The sequence below is a fragment of the Strix uralensis genome, chromosome 4 (assembly GCF_047716275.1).
Source record: "Strix uralensis isolate ZFMK-TIS-50842 chromosome 4, bStrUra1, whole genome shotgun sequence".
Taxonomy (NCBI): domain Eukaryota; kingdom Metazoa; phylum Chordata; class Aves; order Strigiformes; family Strigidae; genus Strix; species Strix uralensis.
In genome coordinates, this window is record NC_133975.1 from 44,890,475 (window position 1) to 44,917,143 (window position 26,669).

Consider the following 26,669-nt stretch of genomic DNA (forward strand, 5'->3'; position numbering starts at 1 on the left):
TTTTTCTGCAGCCTTATCAGGATATTTAGTTTTTAATTCTCTTTTCTTTATTGCTCTCGTACTAAGCCTGACAGAGTGCTAAGGATTAAGGAATGCAGCACAGAGAGTGCAATGCAATGAAGTAGCTCACACTCTGACTATGCACAGCATATTTATCTTAAGAGTAAGAACAGAGTGTGCATTGCTTTAAAATTCACCACACAGATATGGCAAAAACACAGTAGGAGTTGAGCTGGCAGCTCATGGTACAGGCCAGCAGGACTCCAAGAATCCAGTGACAAAAAAGGAAGCATAGACAAAGAAAGTGCTTTCTGGAGGAATTTGACTGAAATGGAAGATGGTTTGATTACAGAGGAAAGAGAAGGTTAGTTCCAAGCACAAAAGTAGTAGAGAGAGATACGAAATAAAAGAATCAAGTGAGGGTAATTCTGCTGAACTGGAAAAGTCAAGGATGAGAGGCTGGAATTTGATTCGGGGGAAAGGCAATATTGCAAGAGTAGTAAAATTACCTTAGCAGACAGAGAGGAAGTTATGGCAGAGATAGATTTACATTGCAGCAAAAGGGAAACATGACGTAGAACAGATTTGGTAGGGAAGGAAGAAACAAAACAGAGGAACACACAACTGAGTAGTTGAGAGTAAATGGCGGAGGAGAGTTAAAGTTGTCAGGTTTGAGAACCTGAATGACCAGAACAACACTGAAGTCACCAGTGACAGAATAATACAGGAAGAAAGGAAAAATGTTTAGACAGAAAGCAATTCAGTTTTGCTGAACCTGAAGTAAAAATGAAACATCCAAGATACACTGAAAAGACAGGAAAAGATCTGTGACCAGGCAGACAGTGCAAGCTGCATGTTAGGAGGCATACCCAAGAGTCACTCTCAACCTCTGACAACCCATGACTTCTGAATTTCCAAATAAATTTGTCCTACTCTCCGAATGTTCGCTGCCCAGGCTCTAATCAAAATATACTACTTTGCTGACTAGTAACTTAAGCCCTATAAAAGAAGTGGTTTTGTTCACTACAAAAACTTCCATTAAAAAGTAATTCCTCAATGTAACATCTTGTGTCTCAACTCAAACATCAAGTCCCCAAGGCACTCTACACACAAAAGGACAGTAAGATCATTGCTACCTGAACAAATTAAAAGCCTTAGTTTTGGTTACAGTGTTATGCTACAAACTTACACAATGTTTTGTTTGCTTTTTAGTAATCTAAATTTTGCAACCTTTTTGGCATCAAGAGCAGTCAAACAAGGTCTTAATCCATTATGTTAAAAATTATCCATTTAGTAATACACTGTCTGAAACTACATGTATATCAGTTTCCAACAGCAGAAAATGTATTTTGAATATAAAGAAAAAAAAAGGGATTTTAGCCTTCACAGAATCGTACAAATGTAAGCTAGAAAGAACTTAAAATCATCTAGTTTTGCACATAGGCATGATTTAGATCAACCTAAATCAAAAGTTAGTCTAATCAGTTTTTCTAAAGTTGCCTAACAGTGGAGAGTCCATAACTTCCACAGACAGCTTACCTGCTCTGTGTTACTTTTAGAGTTAGATTTTTCCTTAATATCTGAAACGACTTTAAAAATACCTCACAAGTTAAGCTTATTCATTCCTTTTCATCCTCCTAGCCCTTTAGTTTCTTGACTGAAAGGACTCCCTTCTCTCACAGTCTTTGTCATAGATCAGCCTGTTTTCTTAATATATTCATGTTAGACTTCCTTGGATTCACTTCAGACTGTTTGCACCTATCTTAAAGTTTGGTTCAGCTTTTTTCATAGAATCATAGAATGGTTTGGTTTGGAAGGGACCTTAAAGATCATCTAGTTCCAACCCCCCTGCCACTACACCAGGTTGCTCAAAGTCCCATCCAACCTGGCCTTAAACACTTCCAGGGAGGGGGCATCCACAACCTCTCTGGGCAACCTGTTCCAGTGTCTCACCACCCTCACAGTAAAGAATTTCTTCCTTATGTCTAACCTAAATCTACCCTCTTTCAGCTTAAAACTGTTCCCCTTATCCCTGTCCCTCCCCATCTTTCCTGCAGGCCCCTTTTAAGTACTGGAAAGCTGCTATAAGGTCTCCCTGGTGCCTTCTCTTCTCTAGGTTGAACAACCCCAACTCTCTCAGCCTGCCCTCATAAGAGAGGTGCTCCAGCCCACTTATTGTCCTCATGGCCCTCTCGCTCCAACAGGTCCATGTCTGTCTTATATTGGGGGCCCCAGAGCTGGACACAGTACTCCAGGTAGGGTCTCATAAGAGCAGAGGAGGGGGAGAATCACCTCCTCGACCTGCTGGCCACACTTCTCTTGATGCAGCCCAGGATATGGTTGGCTTTCTGGGCTGCGAGTGCACATTGCTGGCTCATGGTCTTCCATCCATTACTACTCCCAAGTCCTTCTCTGCAGGGTTGCTCTCAATCCACTTATCTGTAGCCCACAATACTGGACTGTTGCCCACAATACATGCCTGTATTCGTACATGAGATTGCCTTGACCCATGTGCAGGACCTTTCACTTGGCCTTCATGAGGTTTGCACAGGCACACCTCTCAATCCTCTCAAAGTCCTTCTGGATGGCATCCCTTCCCTCCAGCATGTCAACTGCATCACCAAGCTTGGTGTCATAGGCAAACTTGCTGAGAGTGTGCTCAATCCCACTGTCCACGTTGCCAACAAAGATGTTAAACCATCTCCTGAGGAATGCCCTCGTCACTGCTCCCCACTTGGACAGGGAGCCGTTGACTGTAACTCTTTGAGTGTGACCATCCAGTCAATTCCTTATCCACCAAGTGGTCCATCCATGAAATCCATGTCTCTCCAATTTAGAGACAAGGATGTTGTGCAGAACAGCATCAAAAGCTTTGCACGAGTCCAGGTAGATGACGTCAGCTGCTCTTCACTTATCCACCAATGCTGTAACCCTGTCGTAGAAGGCCACCAAATTTGTCAGGCATGATCTCCCCTTAGTGAAGCCATGTTGTCTGTCACCAATCACCTTATTTCCCATGTGCCCTAGTGTAGTTTCCAGGAGGATCTGCTCCATGATCTTGCTGGGCCGAGAGGTCAGACTGAATGGCCTGTAGTTCCCTGGGTCTTCTTATTTTTCCTTTTTACAAATGGGGGTTATGTTTCCCCTTTTCCAGTCAGCAGGAACTCCATCAGACTGCCAAGACTTCTCAATTAGGATGGATAGTGGCTTATCCACTTCATCTGCCAGTTCCCTCAGAACCTGTGGATGCATCTCACCAGGTTCTATGTACTTGTGCCCCTTCAGGTTCCTTAGACAGTCTCAAACCTGCTCTTCTCATACAGTGGGTGGTTCTTCATTCTCCCTGCCCCTGCCTTTGCCTTCTGGTCTTGGACAGTGTGGCCAGAGCACTTGCTGGTGAAGACTGAGGTAAAAAAGTCATTGAATAACTCAGACTTCTCCATATCCTGGGTAACCAGGTCTCCCGTTTCCCTCTGGAGAGGGCCCACATTTTCCCTAGTCTTCCTTTTTTGACCTATAGAAACTTTTTTTTGTTGCCCTTGATGTCCTTGGCCCAATTTAATTCTATCCGGGCTTTGGCCTTCCTGACCTGATCTCTGGCTGCTCAGACAGTCTCTCTGTATTCCTCTCAGGCTATCTGTCCTTGCTTCCACCCTCTGTAGATGGCATCTTTCCACCTGAGGCTTTACTAGCATCAAGAAAAAGGGAATAATTGTTCTTCCTTGTTACCCCCATGTAACACTACTGTTACTTCACCATAGAATCAGAATTGCTTTTTCATTAACAGCAGCAAGCAAAACAAGAACCTAATATTCAATAATATCAAAACCTGACATGAGCCAGTCCTCTTACAGATATGAATGACACAGTCTTTAAGATGACCATGACAATGTACTTTTAGTAATAAAATTAAGAATTCAATGAACATTTTTTTCAGGAAAAAATGAGAAAATCAATGGCAAGTGCTCTTTACAAGGAAAGTAGAATTTTGTTCGTTGAACTATATGGTTAGTTAGAAGATGCACCTCTATCTACTTTGTGTCAAGGTAGAAGAATGAGTCTACAAGTACCCTTTATAGTAGGAAATTTCAAGTCTTGGTCTAGATGAGTAGGATTTTCAGAAGACAAGTTGATAACACAATATTCGTGGTATGTTTCTTGCTTCTTAGCCAGTGCAGCACAGGGGCTACAGATAGGCCCCCTGTCATGCTCTTGTCTTCTTTCTTGCCCCATGTACTTCCTACAGACTTTGGCTTGTGACAGTTGCAAGAATTTTAATTCTTTCCCAATTTCCCCCCTAAGCGATGGTGCAAAGTTTTAAACAACAAACTAGCTTCCTACTGGATTATAAATTGCTTGGACCCTGTATGGCCCTGATAGGCCATGAATATGCTCCCTCTTTATGCTTATTATAACTATGTTCCAGACAGGAGACTTTATTTCTCTTAAAAACATCCCTATTAAATGCATGGTTTCCTCTGGGTGGGGTTGGGTGGGCATGGAACCTGTGTGTGTACACACACACAGATATCAAGCTATATGCTATACTAATGATAACTTGCCTGCATATGTGTTGGCCTTGTTCAAGAGATCTGTGCATGCATGCATGTCAGCAAAAGCACGAATCCCCAAGCAGTTGATAGGATGAAGCTGGGATTCCAAAAATTCACAGCAAGTCCTTTTCACATCCTGCAGTTGCAAGAGACCAGCTGCTGGGAGCAGTACCTGTAAGAAGTAACAGGTGGTTAACACCCCAATTCATTTCTGAGCTTATACAACAGTATTCTCAGTATTAATAAAGAAAACAAAATAATTTACTAAAAAAATATAAGATTAAAACAGAGAGGAAAATTTCAGCACTACATGACTGAAGAACTTAAAGCCCAACATTAACATAATTTTACTTCCCTGCAAATACCATTCAAGATTTAAAATAACAAGTGACATCTCTACCACTGTGTTCAATGGGAAATAATTCCATAGATTATAATTCTCACACTTCATGTAAACTCTTCCCAATATTCTTTCACAAGCTCCTTTCTTACTGTTCCCAACACTCCATAATTATCTCATTTCCAAACCTTTAGCATCAGATATTTCTTTAAACCAGGGTTTTCTAGACCATAATGGAATATGTAAATCTTGTTTGCATGCAAGTGCCGGACATTGTACCATTTTTTAGCATCAGTAATAAGCATCTTTATGCAACTGATTCCAGTAAGGACTCAGTTTCCAAAGAAGTCTGTGACCTTCTTGGAAGAATGACAATTCAAGCATTTAAAAGCCTGAGCATATAAAATATTCTGTAACTTGTTAAAAATCTATCAGTAAGAAATTAGTGTAAATGACATATTTGTCCTTCAACTTTCACAAAGCAAGCAGAATGTAAAGAGAAATTTAAAAAACTGTATAAAATACATTTTATTTGCCCAGTAAAACTTAACCATGAGATACAGGTGAATCATAATTGCTCCTTTGAATGAAATTCCATACTGCTATCTACAATTTATTCTTCACAATATTTTCATTTTCTGTGCCTTTGACAGTTATTTTAGTGAGACTTCTATTTTAGAACATTCAAGTGTGAAATTAATGTTAGCTTGAATCTTCAGTTTTAACATGGAAGTCTTGCAACTGTTCACTTACATATAGAGAAAACATATACTATAGGGCTGCATCAATAATAAACAAGCAAAAAATACACCAAAGAATGGCTTCACTACTCTTGTTAATAAAGTATTTGAAACAATTACTTGGGTAGAATTGAAGAGAGTCAAACAAGAAGAAAACTGGAAGAATAACAAGAACTGCAAGAACAGGGTAGAACAATTTAGAAACCCGTGTATCAGTACGTGAAAGCTGCAGAATATACTTCTTTGGAAGAAGTTTCAATCTTAGAATCAAATATTTGCCATCAACCCTGTAAGCATCTACTAAAGAGCTACTGTTATTGTTTACTCTTTAAACTTTTTTTCCTGAAATAAAACTAACAATTATGACCCAAACTAAAACAGAAAGGACTTCAGGTGATACAACCTTGTAAAGCTAACGTCTGCTTTAAATGTTATTTTTTGGTCCCGCTTCTACTATTTATGGCTGTTCCTCTTCCTTTAGCCTGCCATATATGAAAACCGTCTTTCTGTTCCTCAAAATATTAATCCGTAATTTGAAGCAATAATCAACTATAGCCTCTGTTTTACACATTTGGCTATCAATGTACAGAGCAAATAAGAAGGATCATATATTTAACAAGAGTTTGCTTTAAATGTCAACTGTTAATGGAAGAGAAATTAAGGGAAAACATAAATGTGATCATACTGAGATACACAGACTGCTGCTAAGTAAAATAACTAAAAACTAGTTTAAATCTTAGATAATCCTTGAAAATATCAAATAAGTAATGAAATATATGGAGAAGATCTGCATGTAATAGGCACAAATGTCAAATAGTCGCACAATTCAAAACAAACTTAGTAAGCTTAAAGGTTACTAATGACAAGGTTAAAACAGTATAGTGAGCTCATTTTATTTTAGCGTATGTTTATGAAAATGGGAAGATAATATTAGTAATACAATTTCTATTACTAGAACTACAATACGATTAGTTATAGCAGCGAGTGGATAATTCATTTGATAGAGAATTCTAGGATAAGATACGATCATGAAATTACATACCAAAAATCAGGGCTAGAACTCTAATACAAGTATTTATTCACACAACTTGTTCCAATGAAGCAAACATTTCACACCTCCTTACAATTCAACTAATATAAGCTATCTGCTTACAATTCAACTAATACAACTTACAATACAACTAATTCAAGCACAGTGCCAGATAATTTTAGGCATGTTACCAATATAGTTGGTATATATAGTCTGAGAACAATCCTTGACTGCTTAAATGGATTCAGTAGAAAAATATGTAAAATAATCATCAAATCAATATACAAAATGGAAAGGTGAGATTTGAGAATGATATGCAGAAAAGAATTTAAGATTTGTATGCAGTCACACGGAGATGCTTGCTCACTCACATGAACAGTAAATCAATGTTACAAGAAGATCACTCTTCATTATGGGAAATGTACATCAGTTCTTAAATCACTGTAATTGAGTTTGTAAAGTTATTTCAATACATTTTAGGTATCTGACAGTAAGACATTTAAGTCTAAATATATTTATGTGTATTCCTCTACTAAAAAGGAAAAGAAAGGCAAAGTGCATCAAATTTATCCCATTGAAATTATACACTGCGCTTTGGTTACTAGGCAACGAGAGCTGTGATAACATCTAGCTATTTTCATTTGTACTTATAGAACTGTTAGCCTGGAAACTGTAACAACCTGCATTTAAAAATACAGTTTCATCACAGGCAGATTCACTCTGCTGAAGCTAGGGACAGAACTACATAGGGAAAAAAGACCGAAACAACCCAAATCCCTCTCAAACCCATTAAAAAAAAAAAAAAACTATACTAAAACTGCAGTACAGATTAAGTTTAACTGGTGCTGACTCTAAACTGGTAGGCTATAGCTCAGATTTATTTCCAAAAACAGCCAGTAGAGGGTATCCTAACTTTCCTTTAAAGATCAAAAATACTTTAATATGCATACTGCTTTGTACTGCAAGAAACGCAGGGAAAAAAAATCATCTCCAATTGCTTATTCTATGAAAATGTATCCTCATCACAGTGGTGGTTGTTTTGATAATCAAGGAAACTGAACAGATTATTATTACAGATGGCAAGTAAGAAATTACATATTCTCTTTTTTGTGTCAAAGTCATGGTGATGAATCTTGGAATGACTGCTAGATTTCCTAGAGCAGATTGTTTAACCCTTACAAGTCTTTGAAGTCTATTCCCTGGTTATCTTATCCTCGTTCTCCTTCCTGCAGTGACACTCCTATTCCCAAAGTGGTGTGTACCTGCCATGCCAAATACACCTTTCCAACCCCACTGAGGCAAAAAGGATTGTGACCAGGTACAAGTATTTGTTTGAAAATCCACCTGCAGGGTCACTTGTATAGTCAGGAGGGATCCACTTAAGGCCCTAAACTTGGGTCCCTGTTTTCACTGGAGTAGATTCAAGCCCTTCAAAATAACTAGATCATCAACACATATGTGAGGCTGTTGCCCTCTTTTGTGGCCCTTCAGATACATGCCAGGAATATGTTGAGGGCTGAGGGTACTGATGTTGCCTGTAGCTTTTCTCCCTCTTTTTCCAGACAGCATCATGACTCTGTTCACCCTTGTGCAGCTGGACATATTTACCTCACAACCAAAACATACACATATTGAGCTCTGAGGCGAGGAGCAGCCACTACAGGCAGGCACCTCTCCATTTACATGTGACCCATCAGTTCACAACAAACATGTTTACAACAGTCTCAGCCTGTGTCACCAACCAATAAACCCCTACAATGGAAGAAGGCTCAGAGGAGATGGGCAAGCGTGATGAACTCAGGGAAGAAGTGTAAGGAATGAGCACCAAGTGGCATAAAGAAAACTGAACTTACCTCAACACCACGGGGACTGGAGGGTAACCTTTGTTTTAGATATATGGCTGTACCAGTGAGACAGCAGGTTGTGTAAACAGACTTCCCTGCGATAACTAGTAGAGTGCAATGTCTTCTCCAGCTAGCCAGACCAGCAGAGGGAGAGGTATATGTGGCTCAGCCCAACATAAAGTATAAAAACTGAACAACCAACAGAAGGAGCTCTGAGGAGAGCAACAGGCTTGAGGTGGCTTTAGCCCACATATTCCCTCCTGGTGAACCAATATCCTAACAGTGGCCATATAGAGACCAGTAACGGGAATCACTCTTACATAGTGATCCAAAAGTATATTGCAATTTCTTTATCTTGCCTGTGTTGTGACCTCAGTATATTGCTGTATCACTCTGCTAAATCAAAACATAGCACTATATAGCACCAAATATCTTCAAATCATTAAATTTTAGATCAAACGTTAAACCCTCTTCGTGGACTATCTAGAAAAAGCTAGTCAGAGAAGCTGCCCTGGAGTGCCTCCACACCAGACAAGGGAGTTCATCCTACTCAAAGGCTGCTAGATGACCTAACAGGCAACCCTTCACAGTGTAGTCGCTTCCCCAAGTTCAGTGCCACACTCCCCTTCACACAGCCCCTTGCTCCCACAGTTGGTACCACTTTATGCAACACAAACTTTTAGTAAGTATCCTTCTAGTTGAAGATGGAGGAAGAAGTCCAGTGGAAGGGACCACCAAGATGATCAGAGGGTTGGAGCATGTGATATTACAAGGAGAGGTTAAGAAGACTGAATTTATTCAGCCATAAGAGGGAAGACAATGGGGACATCTTATTACTGTCCACAACTATCTAATGGGAGGGTTGAGAAAAGTAAGCCAGACTGTTCTTGAAGATGCACAGCAGTGGGACAAGAGGCAAGTAGGAACACAGGAAAATGTGACTAGAAAAAAGGAGTTAGGTTGGTTTTTGTTATTTTGAGTTGTGGTGTTCGGGTTTTTTTTTAAACCATGCGAGTGGTTAAACCCTAGAATAGGTTGCCCCAAGAAGTTACAGGATTCTCCACACTGGAGATATTCAAAATTCAGTGGACAGGCCCCTCAACCTGCTGTAATTGGACCTGCTTTTAAAAAGTTCAATGCAAAATAAAATTTAAATTGATTAAAGCTTTCTGCCTGATTTAAATCAATTTGATTCAGTGATTTTTATATCAATCCATGCTATCATCTTTGCACTCCTCTTTGTACTGATAGATTCTCCTAGCCAGACATATTGTGCTACCTGCAGTATGAAGATGCTTAAGGCAATATTTTCATCTCCACTATTTTAAAATTTCCTGGAATTTCTTTAAGATCTGTCATGAATTCTTGCTGAAATTCAAATTGATACCCACCAACAATGCATTAAGATCGCTATAATGTCAATATGAAAATAATGAAAGAACATGTTCCAGGTTTTAAGAACAGGATCCCACAGCATAAACAGAAACAAAATTTCTCAGAACATTAAAGTACTTTGCAAGTAAATAACCCAATAAAAATCAAAGCAGTGTATGCCAAGAGAATTGAATAATGTGCAGTCTAAAATAGGAAAATTTCATTCTCTATTCAATGGAGGCGAAAGAAAACAAATCTGCAACATTAGGAAAGAGACTAACCTAGGAAAGCAGATGTGCGAGATGTGTGAGAATCCAAACACAGTATAATGCAACATAGAAGCAGACAGGAGAGAAAGTTACACCATTAACATAAAATAAATTTCAGAGAGAAGCAGTTATGTTAATGCCTGTCATAAAACAAATCTTGAGGAAATACAGTAAAGTTTAACCTCTATTTCTAAGGTTTAAATAACTATTTCAGCAAACTAAACTCTTTCACTTGTTTATACTACCATAGCATAAGGAAGGAGGAAATTAAAATAATAGTCAAAGATCATCCAAATTATCTTTTTATTCTCATCTACAAGCACCTGTGCTGTAATTAAAACTGGTTTTTAACTAAAATGTAGTCTAAGTTCTAGTGAAATCATTCAGCACTGCATTGAAATTATGTTATTTGGGAGTATGCATACAAAAACACTAAAATGGATACAAATATTTTAACACTTGCATCTGTGGAATAGTTCCTGTTTTGGAAAATTCAACCCTGCTAGCATTTCTATACATACAACAAGTGCAAGGTAAGTGCACTGTTCCAGTGTTAAAATACACAAGTAAGATACTGCACTGGATTTAAAGATGTGCACGAGCTGCAAGTTTAGAACATGATACCATGTATCTTATAAAATATAACTTCTGGGTATCTTAACATCCTTGATTTTATAGGCTATTGTACAGTGAAGGCTTGAATGTAGAAATTTATCCTTTATCTTAATAAGCCCCATTCAATTAAAAATCAGGTGCAGGTTGCATTTTTATAGTACCAGAGAAAGGAATCGGACTGCTAATCAAGATGCAGTCCCATTTCTTCACATTCCCTTACAAATTGGTAGAGTACCATTTCAGCTGGAAAGCAGCAAATAATCATGATAATGTAATACTTTGAATGACTGACATGATCTACAAAATACTAAGCAGCTCCCAACTTGAAAAGAAGTATAACAGATTAAAATGGAGTGTAAGGAAAAAGTAACTGGTGTACATTCCTGCTTTTTAACCAGCATCATAATCTGTACTTAAGAGCCCATTTCAGTTAGTGACATACAATTTATAGAAAGTAACTGATTTGCTCAAAAATTTACTTTAGAAGAGATACCATTTTACAAGACTAAACTAATGATTAGTAGTTCATGCAGACAAAACATTTGGGGTGGAGATGATATTTTGGGTTTTTTTTTGAAGAGGGTATGTGTGGAAATTTTGGGAGGGATTTGAGATGCAGTAAGCGGTTGCTCAAGCGCAGAAACAAGATTCATGAAGCAAACGAAGTAACAGGAGGGTCACTTTAATCAAGTAATACACTATTAACAGTGTCCATCTGGTCTACAAGGGAGAACCATGCAGTCTTGTTTGGCTTGAGAGTTCTCCTACATTGTCTCCTACAGAACAGTGCCCTAACCACCACTGAACAGCACATATTGGCTTAAGCCTCCACATAAGAGACAGATTGATTTTCTATTCTGATGGTTATTTTTGTTAACAGTCATGAGCTTAGCCTTTCATATCCTCTTCTTCTGTTAAAAGATACTGGAAATAGAAATGAAACATTGTCTCACTTGGAGTGGAACAGTCTTGAACCTAAAATAATTTTACTTCAAATTTTAGATCTTTCAGTGAAGAAACCACAGACATTTTGATTTGATAGAAACAGAGTTTTCAATTTGAAGTTTGGTCACTGAATTGAAGTATATATTTAGTAAGTCATCTAAAATGAAAGCTCAGAATCCTCCATCATACTGTAATTCAGTGCTTACAAGATTATATAGCTGCATAAAAATACCTTCATATTTTCTTAAGGACAGGATAATTTAAACAAGATTAACTAGAGTCTGAACAAAGCCACTTGCTGCTGATATGCTGTCATTCAGAAACTGGACAACTTATTCTTTAACTATGGGAGCTGAAGTGCTAGCCAGTCAAATAATATACAAAGCTCCCCTGCAGAAGGATTAAAAGCAGCTCAAAAAATTAAGTAGGTGGGATAACACAACTCACACTACATGGTCTTCAATCTTTCTGTAAAGGCTGACCCACATAAAGGATCCCTGTATCAGCTGGTGCTTTTAGCTAGTGTGCTTCAGCTATAGGATTTACCCATAACATCTCACACCCTCAGTACCAGACCCAACTGATAGATACACTGAGTTTGGTTACACCAAGGATTACTATGATAGAAATATTTTTAAAATATTCCCTAAAACTAAAGACATAAAAGGCTGACAATCGATATGTCCATGAGCTATGTTTTCTAAAGTATAGAAGATAACTTTGGAGGAACTAAGCAGGAAGGCACTGAGGAAGGAATTTTTTGTTGGTTTATTGGAATTTTATCCTACTTTACAGACTGACTAACTTGTAACAAACAAGGCTTGTTCTCCTAGTATAACTGCAGCTTTGCTGGCAATCTTAAAGAGAGGGATTGAAACACCATTTGCAAAACCCTAAAGCCTGTGCTGGAAACAAATAGCAGTATAACTGGGATAGTAGACTGTGAACCTCTGCTTTCCTATTATCCCATTCTCTGGTACAGAAAACACATCCATAGTACTGGGTTTTATATTAATACAAAACCAAGAACTAAGGACAACAGAAATAGCATGAAGTAGAAATGTTTTGTGTGCACGATGCTTGTCTTCAGTACAAAAATTGTTGTCAAGATTAACATCTAATGTGCAATAAATGACCCTTCAGTGGACTCAAAAGACATTTGATTACTCCAAGCTTTTAGTGTTAGTTATGTTTTTATATTTTATTGAGATAATCTTTTACTTATCAGTTTCCTACAGCAGACCATACTTATATTCTCCTAGAATATCACAAGGGAATATCTCCTAAAAAAAAAAAAAGCATTAGGCTTAGTGACAAATTCCGTAATCACTTTAATCTAAATGTTATGCTCATAAACTTCAGGTATGTAGGGACAGAATTCCCACAGCAAATGGCATCTCTACCCTCCCATTTGAAATTTTTTTCAGATAAAGGTTTAATGCATACATTTCATGATTTAAAGCACGACCAATATTCAGAAGACAGAAACATTTTCAAGAAAGCCTTATTCAGCCTCCAGAAATTTCATCTTATGTGTAGCAACATACTGCTGAACCTACTTGCAAGTGAGAGGGGTCAAAAATGAAGTCTCTTCTTTAAGTGGCTTAATTTACTCATAATAAGCACCTTGAATTTTACAGGGAGGTGGACAGGCACACATGCTTTCATTTGCATAGAACACTTTAAAAAATGAGCAAATGACCTCTGCGCTTTAAGTTGGCAAGGGCTGTCTTTCAGGTTTTGTCACAGGTAGCTTTGTGGTCACACACAAAAATAGATACATGGATGCCTACGGTAAAGGTCATTGCTGAGTCGAAAGTAGCTGCTTTCATCTGACTTGACAGAGAAGAGTCTCTAACACAGCCTAGCAGCGTGATGATTTTAAAGATCACAGACTCAGAAAAGTTGCACAAGCTGTTCAGACTGAGAAGGCAGTTTACATACAAAAGTACTTATTCATTAATGTCTAGTTAAAGGCCAACTACATCCAAGTGAGGCAGGATGAAGGCACCAGGTTTTTAGAATCAAAAAACTTGTGATCTCAGTCCTGATGACTTCTGATCTACTCATGGGTTATGATTTCTCTGTTTCCTTTTCCCCCCCTCCCCAACCCCTAAATAGTTATTCAAGTGTGAACTCCTTTGGGCCACACCATACTTACGGCTTGTTGCTATAATACCTCTCACACCAGAATACCAATCATAGCTGGCCCATAAAACAAACAGTTAAAAAATTTTCCAAGCTAGCCTAGAAATTTAGAGCTTTTTAGCTAAATGTATAATTTGTATAATAATGGGTTAAATCCCTGTTTTCTAAAAAGAAAAAGTAATGCATCCCTCTCTAGTCAACGACATGAAAAAAATAATCTCCAAGTTCCCTACTGCATGCTCTTCCATTTGCATGTTCTTCTCACCCTATTTTTGGAAAGCAAACACCCTTCTGGTGTAGAAACTGAGCGCTTCAAAACAGTTCCAAGACCAACTTTAAGTCATACTAATAATGAAAATACAGGGATAACTATATATTAGACCAAATCTATAGTCTATTCATCCCAGGTAGTCTAGGAACATCCATCCTCATCCAGTACCAGAGTGTATGAAACCCCACAGTCTGGAATAAATCAGCCACAACAGAGAATGTTTCCTTGAAACATAAGGAATAGCCTGCTCTTGAAGCACAAGGATACATCTCACCTTTTAGAACAGCAGGTCTAGTTAGTTAAAAACAAACTTCACTTGAGAAAAACTGGCAGTGCCCAGTGCTTTGCAGGTAAACAAACATAAAGGACAATAAACAACAGAACAAGAGCCTAGTCTTCCAAGTTTGAAAGGGGACAGTAAAAGATTGTGGTGGTGGCTATGGTTCTGGTTAGTGGGTTAGGGATGCAAGATTCTTTTAAGAGTAGGAGAGTTGTTCAAGATAAAGAGGAAGAAATGGCAAAAATTTTGCCCTTAGAACTTTTTGCCTAGCTCTGCTGCAACCAGCCAGGCATCTCCTTCACACTCTCAACCACACTGTAAGCAAGTTTGGCAGCTGGCTTGAGACAGAATCTGTTATGTCCTACTCCCTTCCCCAATATGTGATTAAACCCAGTATTTACTGAAATGAAGTTTCACAGCACTGCTCTGCTTCCATCAGCACCATGCCTTCAGCTGTCTTCCCCCCTTTCAAGGAAAAGGGGAAGAGAAAACCTAGGATGGAGGAAAGTAGAACAGGTGAACCCAACCCAGACCTGGACTTCACATGCTTTCACCTAATTAGAGAGGTAAACCTTACGGAGTGAAAATACCTGCTTTGAAATGCAGTATATCTAATGGTAACCTAAGGTTCACAAGTAGTCATTTCCAAACCAACCAGCATAGCTAGAAAAGCACACTGCTCACCGTCTGCATCCTAGGCAGCTTCTTTCACGCATTTTGTAGCAACAGGCTCTACTCATTAGGCATCCACTCTTTAAGTGTAATAGCAGTAATATGTATGCACATGTATGGTTTTGTGCACTCCTCTCTCTAGGTATCCTAAAGAAAAGCTTATTATCTTTCAGCATAAGTAAATAACTTGCTCTTTGACCCTTAAAAAGGGTATGTGGTGTCTTTGAAACAAATAGATATTGGAGGAAAAATAGATTCCTCCTTTAGTCATCTCACAGTCAACCTAAAGCCTGAATTTTCCCCCTCTCTTAAATGATAGGTTTTCCATACCTTTAACAGCTTTAAGCGTTTCCCCAAAGTGTGCTATTCCTGTCATACTTCAGACCATCCAGCAGTGTTACAGGTCAGAACGCAGATTTATATAGTGACATACAGATGCTGCTGTGCCATTTTTTACATTCCTTTTTAAAGCCACTATTTCACAATGAGCAGAAGTTTTTCTAAGGTGACTACAGTATGTTATTCTATTCTGGGAAAAGTTGTTAATGTAAAACATAGCAATATGTAGGAGTAATTCAATTTTTTCTTTTCATGCATTACTTTACACTTTCCAACATTAAATTTGGTCTGCAGTCATGCTAGCCCGACATCTAGCTTAGCTAGAAAGCAGTGAAATTTTCTATTTTTGTCTAGCCTTGAAAAAAAAAATCCTTAAACCAGCTTATCACCTACATCTTTTGCTACCTACTTTTCAAAACTAAAGAAAATCCATCCTTCTTTGGAAGCTTGTGACACATTAGAACCATTTTGATACAGTGAAAATCAACTATTTATTTCTGTTTGTTCCTGTGCTCCCTAGGGATTTTTGATCTATTTATTGCTCATCATGTGACAGTTTAGGAGGGACTATAACTAACTTGACTTTCAAAAGGCTTTGATATGGTTATTTCTGGACCACTCAAAGAATTACAGGAGGTTTTTAGGAGCTATGCACAACTCATAAGTAGAATTCTAAAACATACAGAAAATTTGAACTTCCCTTATGTTACCTGACACTAACAAACCAAAAATCCTTGATAGTCTCTTTAATGCTCAGGATCACTAATGACATTACTAAAATGTGAGCTGAAACTGTAAGAATAGCTAGTTAGAGAATATAATATTTTTATACAGTCTCAGCCACCACACTTTGAAAGTTTCTTTTCTGGGGGTATGCATTTTTTACATACATGTCTATAAAATCCTTTTTGCCGTGGTGATCTGATATTCATTTGCTTCAGTCCCTCACCTTTTGACCCTTTCTCTAATCCTGTCCTTGATCTGTAAAAGGATGCACCTTGCACAGCCTGTTGGCATAACCGGGACTTTCTACCTTAATTGGGTTTTGGCCCCTTGCTTATGCGTGGCTCTGGCAGCCTACATGCTCTCCTAAATCACTCATTAAAGAAACAATATGCAGGAAATGAACAGCTGTTATATTTAGAGCTGCAGTGCTGAGTAAAAGTATTTTATTCTTTTTATCATTTAAATTAAACATGCCTGTTTAAATCCCTCAGTGACTTCCCATTCACCTCCCACAGTAATCAGAATCATATGCTTCTGAAATGCAGGATTACAGATCAGTATCTCTTCTATAATGTACTCCTGCCTCAACCCCACTTCTGTCTTACCCCATCACCACCTCCATGAGTTTCTGATTCATTCCTTGGCTCTTGCTTAGACCATGCTGACACAGCCAAGCTACAAGCCTCTTCACCGCCTTTGCCCAGAAGTCTCTCTTCCAAATAAGCAGAAATTAGTGGTTTTTACCACCACCACCCCCCTCAAAACATCTTCTGAAGGAACAAAGATTTTGAGATAGAGAAAAATCTGTGATTCAGTTCGTAAGACCTCAGTCTCTCTCCAGAAGTTCAAGACGTTCTGCCTCCCACACACACTGGCATTTGATAGTCCAAGATAGTCTTTTACAGCCTCAGGACAATTTTAATTCACTCCTCTTACCTTTTGATCTATATTTTAGATTCAGCTTTATCTCTTGTGCTCATTCTCAGTTCTGTTTCTCCCTTATGTATTTCTCTTTAGCAACTACAAGCTGGTGGACAACAGCTCAAACTTCCATTCAGGTATCTTCTCATTCTTTCAAGGCTCATACCTTTCTGCCTACCCAATTTTCTTTATGGACAAAGTTCTGGGATCTCACATTCAGCAAGACCATAGCAAAACAGGATGTTATATAAAAGATTCATTAGCTGGAAAATGCCAGCAAAATGTGAATAAAGCATCACTTGGAGGACAGAGACAAACAGCAGCAAGATATCTTCAGAAAGGAAAAAAAAAAAAGGCAGTAATATAAAAATGTGAACACCTCAGGAAAGAGTAGTTGCCATATCTGTGCAACATCTGCTTCTCCTGGTTCTGATGGTCCTGCCACCATTCTTCTCTCTGCCTTAACCAAAGCTACAGCTGTACAGAAACAGCAGTTGCCTTCTCTACAAACTCCTTTTGCTACTTACCTCCTGGAACTTCATCATACTATCTATAACCAAGAGGAGAGAATAGGAAAGAATTTTATCCCTAAATGAAGAAGTATGAATTGTATTTATTCAGCTTGGTTTAATTTGGTATGATCTGCTCTAGGTCTAGCACCACAATACAAAAGAAGGTGTTGAACAGACATGTCCAAGAGACTTTTTAGGAAGACAGCCCAGCTCAAGACAGAATCGAGACAACAGCTGAGTGTTTCTGTCAGCATTGATCTGTGTGGCTGACCGTGTGTACGTGTGCCATATACATGTGATTGTGTACATACCTACTGGAAATACATGCTCAGTCTCATGACCAGCTGGAGCTTGAGGACATGGAGCTGCAGCCACCTTGCTGTTATCAGGCTACCAGATTCAGCAACCCTTAACACTTTCCTCATGTTAAACACAGTGTGATTTCCATCTGTCACGTGTCACCAACTAAGCCAAAGCAGAAAAGGAAATCCTTTACTAGGGCATCAAACATCTGTCAGCCAGGTGTGAGGCTTTGGAATACATTTTCAACCAAACCAAAAACCCCAGTTTCCCAGTCTTAAAAACAAACATAGAAAGGGGAATGACGATATAATAACTGTATCATTTCTGCAGTGCACATAATATCGTGCCCCAAAACTCAAGCAGTTTCTACTTTGCACGCACACAATAGCTAAAGTCACAAAAGATATGTTATGGAAAAAAAAAAAGAGTAGAGAAAAATACATACTATTCAGTATGCATTTAAAAACTGACAGAGAGCAAAATATTAAGCTTCACCACAAAGTTGTTTGCTTAGTATTTTGGTCAGCAGCTTTTTTATGTGAAGCTTACTCATCTAAAGCACAAATTAATGAAGTTTGTATTGGTAATAAAATACGCCTTTAGAAAGATCACACTCCTCTTTTCCATTCCCTCCCACACTCACTCTCCTGACAGGCAGGCATGTATAAGTAAATGAAGAATGCGTAGTAGGATTATTCCACTGGAAAAAAATCAGATCATTTACTGTTGCCTGACATGTTTCACAATGCCTGTAAATTCAAGTGTGCCACTGACTCTTCTCCAGTTAAGCCACATATTAGTTGTGCCCTCACATTATTAAAATCCTCAAAGCTGTTGTCACAAATACAAAAAAAAAATGGGTCAAAAGAGGTACCCAGATAGTTGCTTGAGGCCTAATGTATAAAATACGTACCACAGCAAAACACAGCGGTACTCCACTGGTACTCTTTCACCACACAATCAAGCAGTATACTATAAGGCTGTTTAGTCCAACATTGAATTCTTGCCCAGTAAGACTTAAACATGTTTCTATGAATAGGGTTTGTAATGAAACTCATGTCAGCTTGGATTTAAGTACCTCTCTGCAGTGTCAGCAAGCCCCTAATGTTATTAGAACTGTGCTGGCATAAAAGAATAAAAGTGAAAGTTTGGATTACCATATAAACAGTGGTTTCAACACACATCAGGATTAACTGATTTTTTTTTAAATTCAGTTTTAATCATGAAGTCATTAGGATGAGCCAGTTTTATAAAACATTTTAACCTGAATGACTCTGAATTTGCAAGAACTTCCAGAATTTAGTAGCTATGCCACTGCAGCCATAATGGAGATGAGCAGAAAGATCAAAGACTTGTTTATTTTTAAAGGTCCATAAGACTATCCAATAAAGAACTCCATCTCCTCCTAAAGCTTTAATAATATCTGTGTCAGGGAAATATGATCACCAACCACCAACAGCTTTTGACACTGAACAGCTCTATTACATAAAAGACTTTTTGTAAAGAAAAATGCTTTCATGAATTAGTGCAGTTGCCTGAAACCTATTAGCAAAGCAAAAAAAATGAGTTTATGGACAGAAGGTTTTAGGTGTCCTTGAAGGCCATGTAAAAAGTGATCATAAGCTGAAATATGATGCTGCAAATACGATGGTTTCAAGATCAACCTGAGTCCAGCAAACACCCACTAGTGAAGTATATGGAAGATGAGGGAGTCGAAGATCGTGACAAATATTTTAATTCCCTCAGAAACAAGCAGGATTGTAACCTGTCACCTCAGGGTTCAATAATTAGCACCTTACTCATCATACATTAAAGGCAGGGAGGGGTTGTCTGCCAATATTTTACAAGAATTATCACATAAAAGATTGTTAAAGGAACACTAAAACTGTCATATCAATTAGGAAGTTAAAAGCATTAGCTGAGATACCCTCTGTCCTTAAGATCTCTACACATATAGCTGTCTTTCAACCTTTCTCCCTCCTGTCTTCCCAAAATGTTCTCGCAAGGACTTAACCCATGAACCACAGTGAAGAGAATCACCAGTGAAGCTGCATGGCTCTGCATCCTGGGAAGCACCACATAGTCTTCAAATGCCTCAGCACTCTTAAGACAGAGGAGAAACATTTGTATTGACATTCCTGAATTTCAGCCCTGATTCTAAGTGCCTGGTCCAATACTTAATGCAGCAGTTACAGACAACAGTGTTAATTACTTATTTTTTACAACTGTATTTCATCTAAAAATTAACACAGCTTACAATTTAGTCTGTGACTGCATAACCTGCTTTTACCTGATGAGAAATGAGGTACCTGTACCTCATTTGTAAAAGTCATATCTTGACAAATTATCCTCTACCTACAGAAACTCACAGAAGTAATAAAAGAGCCCAGGTATATGGTTTAACACTTGACCCTTCAGCTAAAAAAAAATTTTGAGACACATGTACTTGCTGCAGGGGCAGGCATGACAAGTTGTTGTGGCATGGAAGATGATTATCAAGTCTTAACAGGTCAAAACATCAAAACAAAATTTCATTTGTGCCCAGTTGAGGCATCAGAACACAGTACAAAGACCATTTTTGTTTGAATGGTGCTGAAAAATTATGCAGTATGACAATTTAACATTTCATGTTACCTAACATTCTATGTAGAGAAAATCCATTTTTGAGGAACTGTATCAATTGTCATCAGCCAAATCTGTCCAAAATGTTAAGCTTACAGGAGATTGTTTGGGTATCAGAATTCAGTATCAGCTCAGAAAAATAAAACTGTATGAGCAGCTTGAAAAATAGCTGTACAGTTTTCATGAAGATCTGGCCTAACAGTCTGTCCAAAAAACTATGTGCTGTACCAGGATACTTCACTGAGAGTTTCTGGCAAGTTAAATTTAAATCACAGGAAATAGAAATTCACAGATTTCAGCTCTAAAGATGCTGTCAATGGTATTTATAAATTTTAATGTAAAGTCAAAGCTATTTTCATTTAAAAAAAAAATCCACTGCAGCTATTGACACTGAAATCAGTGCAATATTGCTCCACTTTTTTAGGGACAGTAAGAGTAACAACTTAAACTCATTCACTCCAAAAAAATGATCTCCAGAAGGGAAAAAAAAAGAAAGAAGTATCACTTATCTTCAGTAGTGTTGGTATTGTCTGACCTAACTTCATTCTTCTTTAGCAGCATGCAGAGCTTAGCAAGAAACCAGCTCAAAAGGATACTCACATGACCCAATATTCTGTCTCCAGCACCAAACATGCAAGTGGCCATGCATTGCAAGAAAGACTTTGGAAGCTAAAGCAAGATGAAAAACTTGAAAGAAGTGGCTGTCCAGGTACTGTGGAGATGCAAGAGGATAGCTGTACAAAGAACTAGGAGGTGGGGGGAACCCACTGGCTTAAAACATACATCTGCGAACTCAAAATTATATTCAATTAATAAGTAACATAGTGAAGTCTTCAGTGAGAAATACAAGTATTCTCTGAAGAATGATTTTTACATGCTGTAACCAGGCAATTGTGGTCAGTAAATAGAGGCAAATAAAAGTAAACAAAAGGCCTTTATCAACAACCAGCCTGCAAACTTAAGGGATGCTGAATTTAACCTGTGTAGTACAGCAGTAATGGTTTTATTAAGTTACCCACATCTGCTAGAAGATCGTGACTGCTTCCAGCCAGAAAAATTGCTATCATTACCCATACTGTCATCACCAAACTGCACTGTCTAGCGTATAATAGTCTATTTGAAAACCATTCAGTGATTGCCATTAACTCAGGATAAACTCTTCTTAAGGAGCCCTGCATTTCAGTAGAGCGCACAACTAAGGAGGTACTGGACCTATATTAATTATCTGTTGGTCTCTTGATGGCATATGAGGTGTTAATCACAACCAGTAAGGCTGTAACTGCCTAGATCCAGTCTACCTAGCACTTCCCCTTTTCAAGATATACTTTCACTTATGATGTTTCACTTTCCCTGATTATCAAAAAGTCCTTAAAGAAGAGGTGACTGAAGAGGCAACTGAAGAGGCACATCTGCAAATACACCAAGATCAGACTTCTTCCCTTCCTGCCCTTTTTAGGTCCCTAAATCAAGTGTAGCATTTTTTTTCCAGGCATCTCTTTCATAAGCTCTCTGAAGGAGAACAGCCAAGTTCCTGTGGAAGCAATTTCAGAATTACTTTGTCTCAAAGCAGTTATATATAAAATATATATATAATTTTATGTTTAAACAGGACCTACTGTATGATAAGATTCAGTGAAACCTTCACAGCATTCAGTTCAGTTGAATAAATATTTCTTTTATCTCTTCCACCCACTTACACAGCAGCAGGCTTACTTCCAGGACACAAAATGCACATCTCTGTTCAAGTACTGAAATGAACTCTCTCCTCTTACGATGCCCAATCACACATTTGTAAAAGGCAGTCAGCCTTTGGTTCTAAAATAGAAGAGTCTAGCCCATTTAAACCAGAAAATTTCCTATGTTCATAAACAAAACTGAACATGCCCCTTTAAAAGGTGAGGGGCATCTTTTGATCCAATAAGGGAAGAGAGATGCTCTTTAGTGTTCAAAGGTATAATTGGTAGGCTTTAGAAACTCTTGAAAAACGTGCTAAGTTAAGTATCTAAAATCAAACTAGTTTCAAAAAACATGCTTTATGCTCTTTACACATCACAGCATTGCTAATTCATATAAAGACTGTTAGTGTAGTCACCAGCTTGTATACACAAAATACTACTTTTGAGGATAAAGTCTGACAAGCTGGAAAAAAGAGCCTACTCAATGACATAAACAAACCTTGTATTTACTCACAGGATAATAATTTCACTCTAGCCTGCATTAATAAGACCTCAATGGACTACTGGATCCAATTTTGGCTACTGCATGTTAAAAATGTGTATACAGGTGAAATGGGAAGTGTCTAGAAGAGCAAGAAGAATGGTAAAAACATTTAGAAAGCATTGCCTCCAAAGAAAAGTCTATGATGTTCTGTCTAAAGAAAAAAAGTTATGTGAATGAGAACAGTCTTTCAATACATATGACTGTTACAGCAAAACTAGCAACAAGTTGGTTTACAAGACAGCAGAGGAAGTACCAGAAATTGGTCTACAGAGACCAAGGAAGATTTAAGTCAGATACTATCTTTTTAACTAGAAAAACTATTAAAGCAACTGGAACAAACTACATGGGGATTGTTATAAAGTTTCCACTGTTAGATTAACTGTGGACTGGCAAGACTAGATACATTCAGTCACTGTTTCACTTTACAGAGTTCAACGGCAATTATCTTTTATGGTATTCCCTGTAACCTCCCATTCCTTCTCCCTTTGTGCTCCTTTAACATATCCTCAGTCCTGCCTATCCAACTGTTTTTGGGTCATGCCACAAAATTCAGAAGCTGACCATCCTGAAAAGCACACACATCTGTTTTCATAAGCAGTGGGACTTCTCTGGGTTTTGGTGTGAGGTGTCTGCTCATTTCCAAGCTAGAGGGCTTTTCAGGACTCAACAACCCTGCAAAGTTGTTCAACCAGTTCAACCATACTGTAGAATGACTGCTTTAGTAGAAAGTGGGCAACATGAGAATCTTAATTTTTTGAGGATTTCTTACGGAAATGAGTTGCTTTTTTTGGACCTTGTTTTGACAGCACCTCAAATCAAATGTGCTGTCAACTCTTATGCCCACACCCCATGACACCATACAAATAGAAGAGTGTCTGTTATACTTTAGATGGCAATCTGCATGAACAGCAAGAGTTACAAAGGAAAGATACATACATATTGTGTGTTCATGCGTTTATAATATGCTTATTACTATGCAAACATTGTTCTTGAATAATTTCAGAAAATGAACACAAAAAATTATACATATTAAGAAGGATCTTCTTCAGGATTTTGGACTCTTGAAAGGGAAAAATGTGCCAGGACAGCTTTGTAAAAATACCATTATTTGTGATTTTCCTCTTCTGCTGTTTCTCGTGCACACTTCTTGATCAAAACCAAGATAGCATGTTCATCGGTAGGTCCAAAGTTTCCCCAGGCAGCAGGGAAATGTTCACTGCCAACACAGGTGTCTGTTCCCACATTTCAGTACACTAACCCAAAGTATTGTGTGAACACAACCACTGGCAGGTTCATGTTATAAACCAGATCCTTGAAGTGATCCAAGTTAAGAATAACTCAAAAAAAAAGTGCCCAAGGGAGGAGGAGTGTTGTGTTGTTGTTTTTTTTTAAAGAAGCTCAGTGATCTGGTTTATAAAGCAGTTCAGCAAACAGTTGCATCAGCACAACTACAGGAACAGAGAAATGCAACAGGGAATCAAAATGGAACACAACCAACTTTATCCCATGTTTACCCGAATCACATCCCACTCACCCAGTATAAGGCTGACCTCTAAAGCCCATAATAAATCCACAGCCCACAAATAAATGCAGGAATGTCTTCTCCGATATATTTGTGCTCAGCAGAGGCCCTAGGTATACAGCTGACTAAATACGTGCTGAAATGCATACGCATAGTGTGGGAGAGTTACTCACGCATGAGCTTCTTATAGTAACTAACTCTCCCACATTGTGCACTGCGTGTAGTTAATACCTATATGGAAATTGAAAAAATTTGATGTGCAAGGAAGTTGATTTGCCTTCTGAAAACATTAACTTTGATGTTCCCTTCTTAAAACATGAAAAATGTGATATTGCATTAAGCCTGACAGTTAATTTCATTTCTGGAAAAAAAAAAAAAAGAGCAGAGAGATGAGAACACAGGAAAACTTGACATAATAGATAAATACAATAGAACCACTGGTATAGCATTATGCGAAGTGAATGCCATTAGAGATGAATGATAAAATAACTCATTCTAAACGAATGACAAATACTAGAAGAAAACCAAGAATGTACACACTCACATACCAGCTATCTTACTGTTGGGGGCTGGCGGGAACCTATTGAACCAAAGAACTGAAAAAAACAACAAATGTTCTTTTGTATTTTGCTAATGTAGTGATAACAACCATTGCTGAGGGCCTCCCATGTTGATAGTTTATGCACTAAATGAATGTGTTTTTCTCCTCAATCACTGATTACACCTGACTTTTCTATGTCCCCCACCCACCCAAAAACATACAAGTGAGAACATGACAGTGTGGAGTAGAAATGAATGGTTCTTACTCAGAAGTTGCAAAGGCACAGTAAGGAAGCAGTCTCCTGTACACATCTAGATCAAGTAAGATACTAACAGAAGCAGCTCATAGTTAACCTGCCCCTCGAGAAAGACCAGGGAGCTTGGCTATCCATTAAGTATTCATTTATATTTAGTTTTCATAAATATACACTATAGCTATTTTAATACCAAAGAGTACTTAGCAATTCTACATTACCTAAACATGAAGTGCTCACACCCTTTTAAAACATAGTATCACGTATTAGAAATTAATTCAATACCTATTCTTACTATGTATAACCTGATGAGACAGAATAACGTGCTTGAAATCTCATGAAGGGTATCAGAGTAAGAATCATAACCAGCTACCTAGAAACTGAAGCTCCAGTTTAGCACATTTGCATAAATATAAACAAGTTGAGAGACAATACCACACAGCATCTTAGGTTTTCATGGTTCTGTATTCCTACAAGATAAATTCTTAACCACTACTGAAATTCCACAATACCTCTGAGCAATACTTATTCCTGTCATGCAGACAGGAAATTGAGAGCTAGAATTAATCTCAAGAGCATGCAACACATTTACAGAGAGAACAGTTTTAACTAAGGCCTGACAGTCTGTGCTAGGTTTTTAAGTTTTCAGAAATTCACAGTAACAAGGTTTCCACCTTGGCTTTCAAACTTAAGGAAAAGAACTTGCATCAGTGTATTCATTTTTATCCATAGTGTTTGGTTCTGCCCTAATGCAAATAAACACTACGTATCTAGCAAATGCAAAAAGGATGAAAGTGATAAGAATAGCTTTACATTCACTACCAGTCATATTACAAGTATATTCAGTATCAACATTAAAGTGGGACTATATGGCAATAAATCAAAATCCACTTAAAAGCTTGACTGTCTTCTCAGTACTCAAGTAACCACAAACTTGTAATATCACTCACCAGGCCACATTATTTATAATACCATCCCCAACATCATCAGACATATCTTCAGACAGATAATCTGGAGCTGTGAAAATGAAAGCCCTATCAGACTCAGGAGCTTTAAACCTGGAAATTTCTGGCCTTTAGCGAGTCTTACATGAGAAAGAAACTAACACTGACTTTTCCTCCCCTTTAAACATAGAAGAGGCAGCATTGCCAACAATGGGCTAAAATGCATCCTCCTAGGCAGCACCTACAGCCAAAACACAGCAGGCTGCCTATTAAGTGCAGTCTGATATTATGGACCAAAAATACAAGATTAAGGTCATTAAGGTGTGTCAGCAAGACAGAATATTCTACTTCAAGGATGAAAAGCCAACATGATCAAGCAAAAAGAGGTCTATGAGGGAATCTCAACACCTCTGAATTTTGCCCAGAGTCTTCCACAGTGATACAGAGATTTGTGCAGAGTGGCAAGATAAAACAATTTCAGTCAGGTTTTTTACTACATACACCCATTATCAGACCAGAAGTAAACAATTCCTTAAAAAGTAGGTGACAAGAAATTAATCTTGCAGAATTAAAAGACTTATGGTATGACCTAAACTATGGAAGGTTTAGTAGCTGGATGTTTTGTTTCAAGCTGGCAATACTTCTCATTTCTAGGCCTTCAATCAAGCATAGCTAAAACTAGCAG

The 26,669-nt window shown here is 38.1% G+C and overlaps 1 protein-coding gene across 13 annotated transcripts in view; it reads right to left on the minus strand.

Annotated features, from left to right (window-relative positions):
• The window catches only part of KLHL2 (kelch like family member 2), a 62,731-nt gene that overhangs the window by 22,545 nt on the left and 13,517 nt on the right, over positions 1-26,669 (minus strand). For 11 of the 13 annotated variants that reach the window (XM_074866535.1, XM_074866543.1, XM_074866531.1 and 8 more), the window contains one exon: positions 4,563-4,725. In XM_074866535.1, the coding sequence (XP_074722636.1) occupies positions 4,563-4,725 (163 nt within the window). Of the gene's footprint in view, positions 1-4,562; positions 4,726-17,890; positions 17,916-25,990; positions 26,034-26,669 lie in introns of those variants that run through there. The other 2 variants (XM_074866545.1, XM_074866544.1) reach the window with 2 other exon arrangements.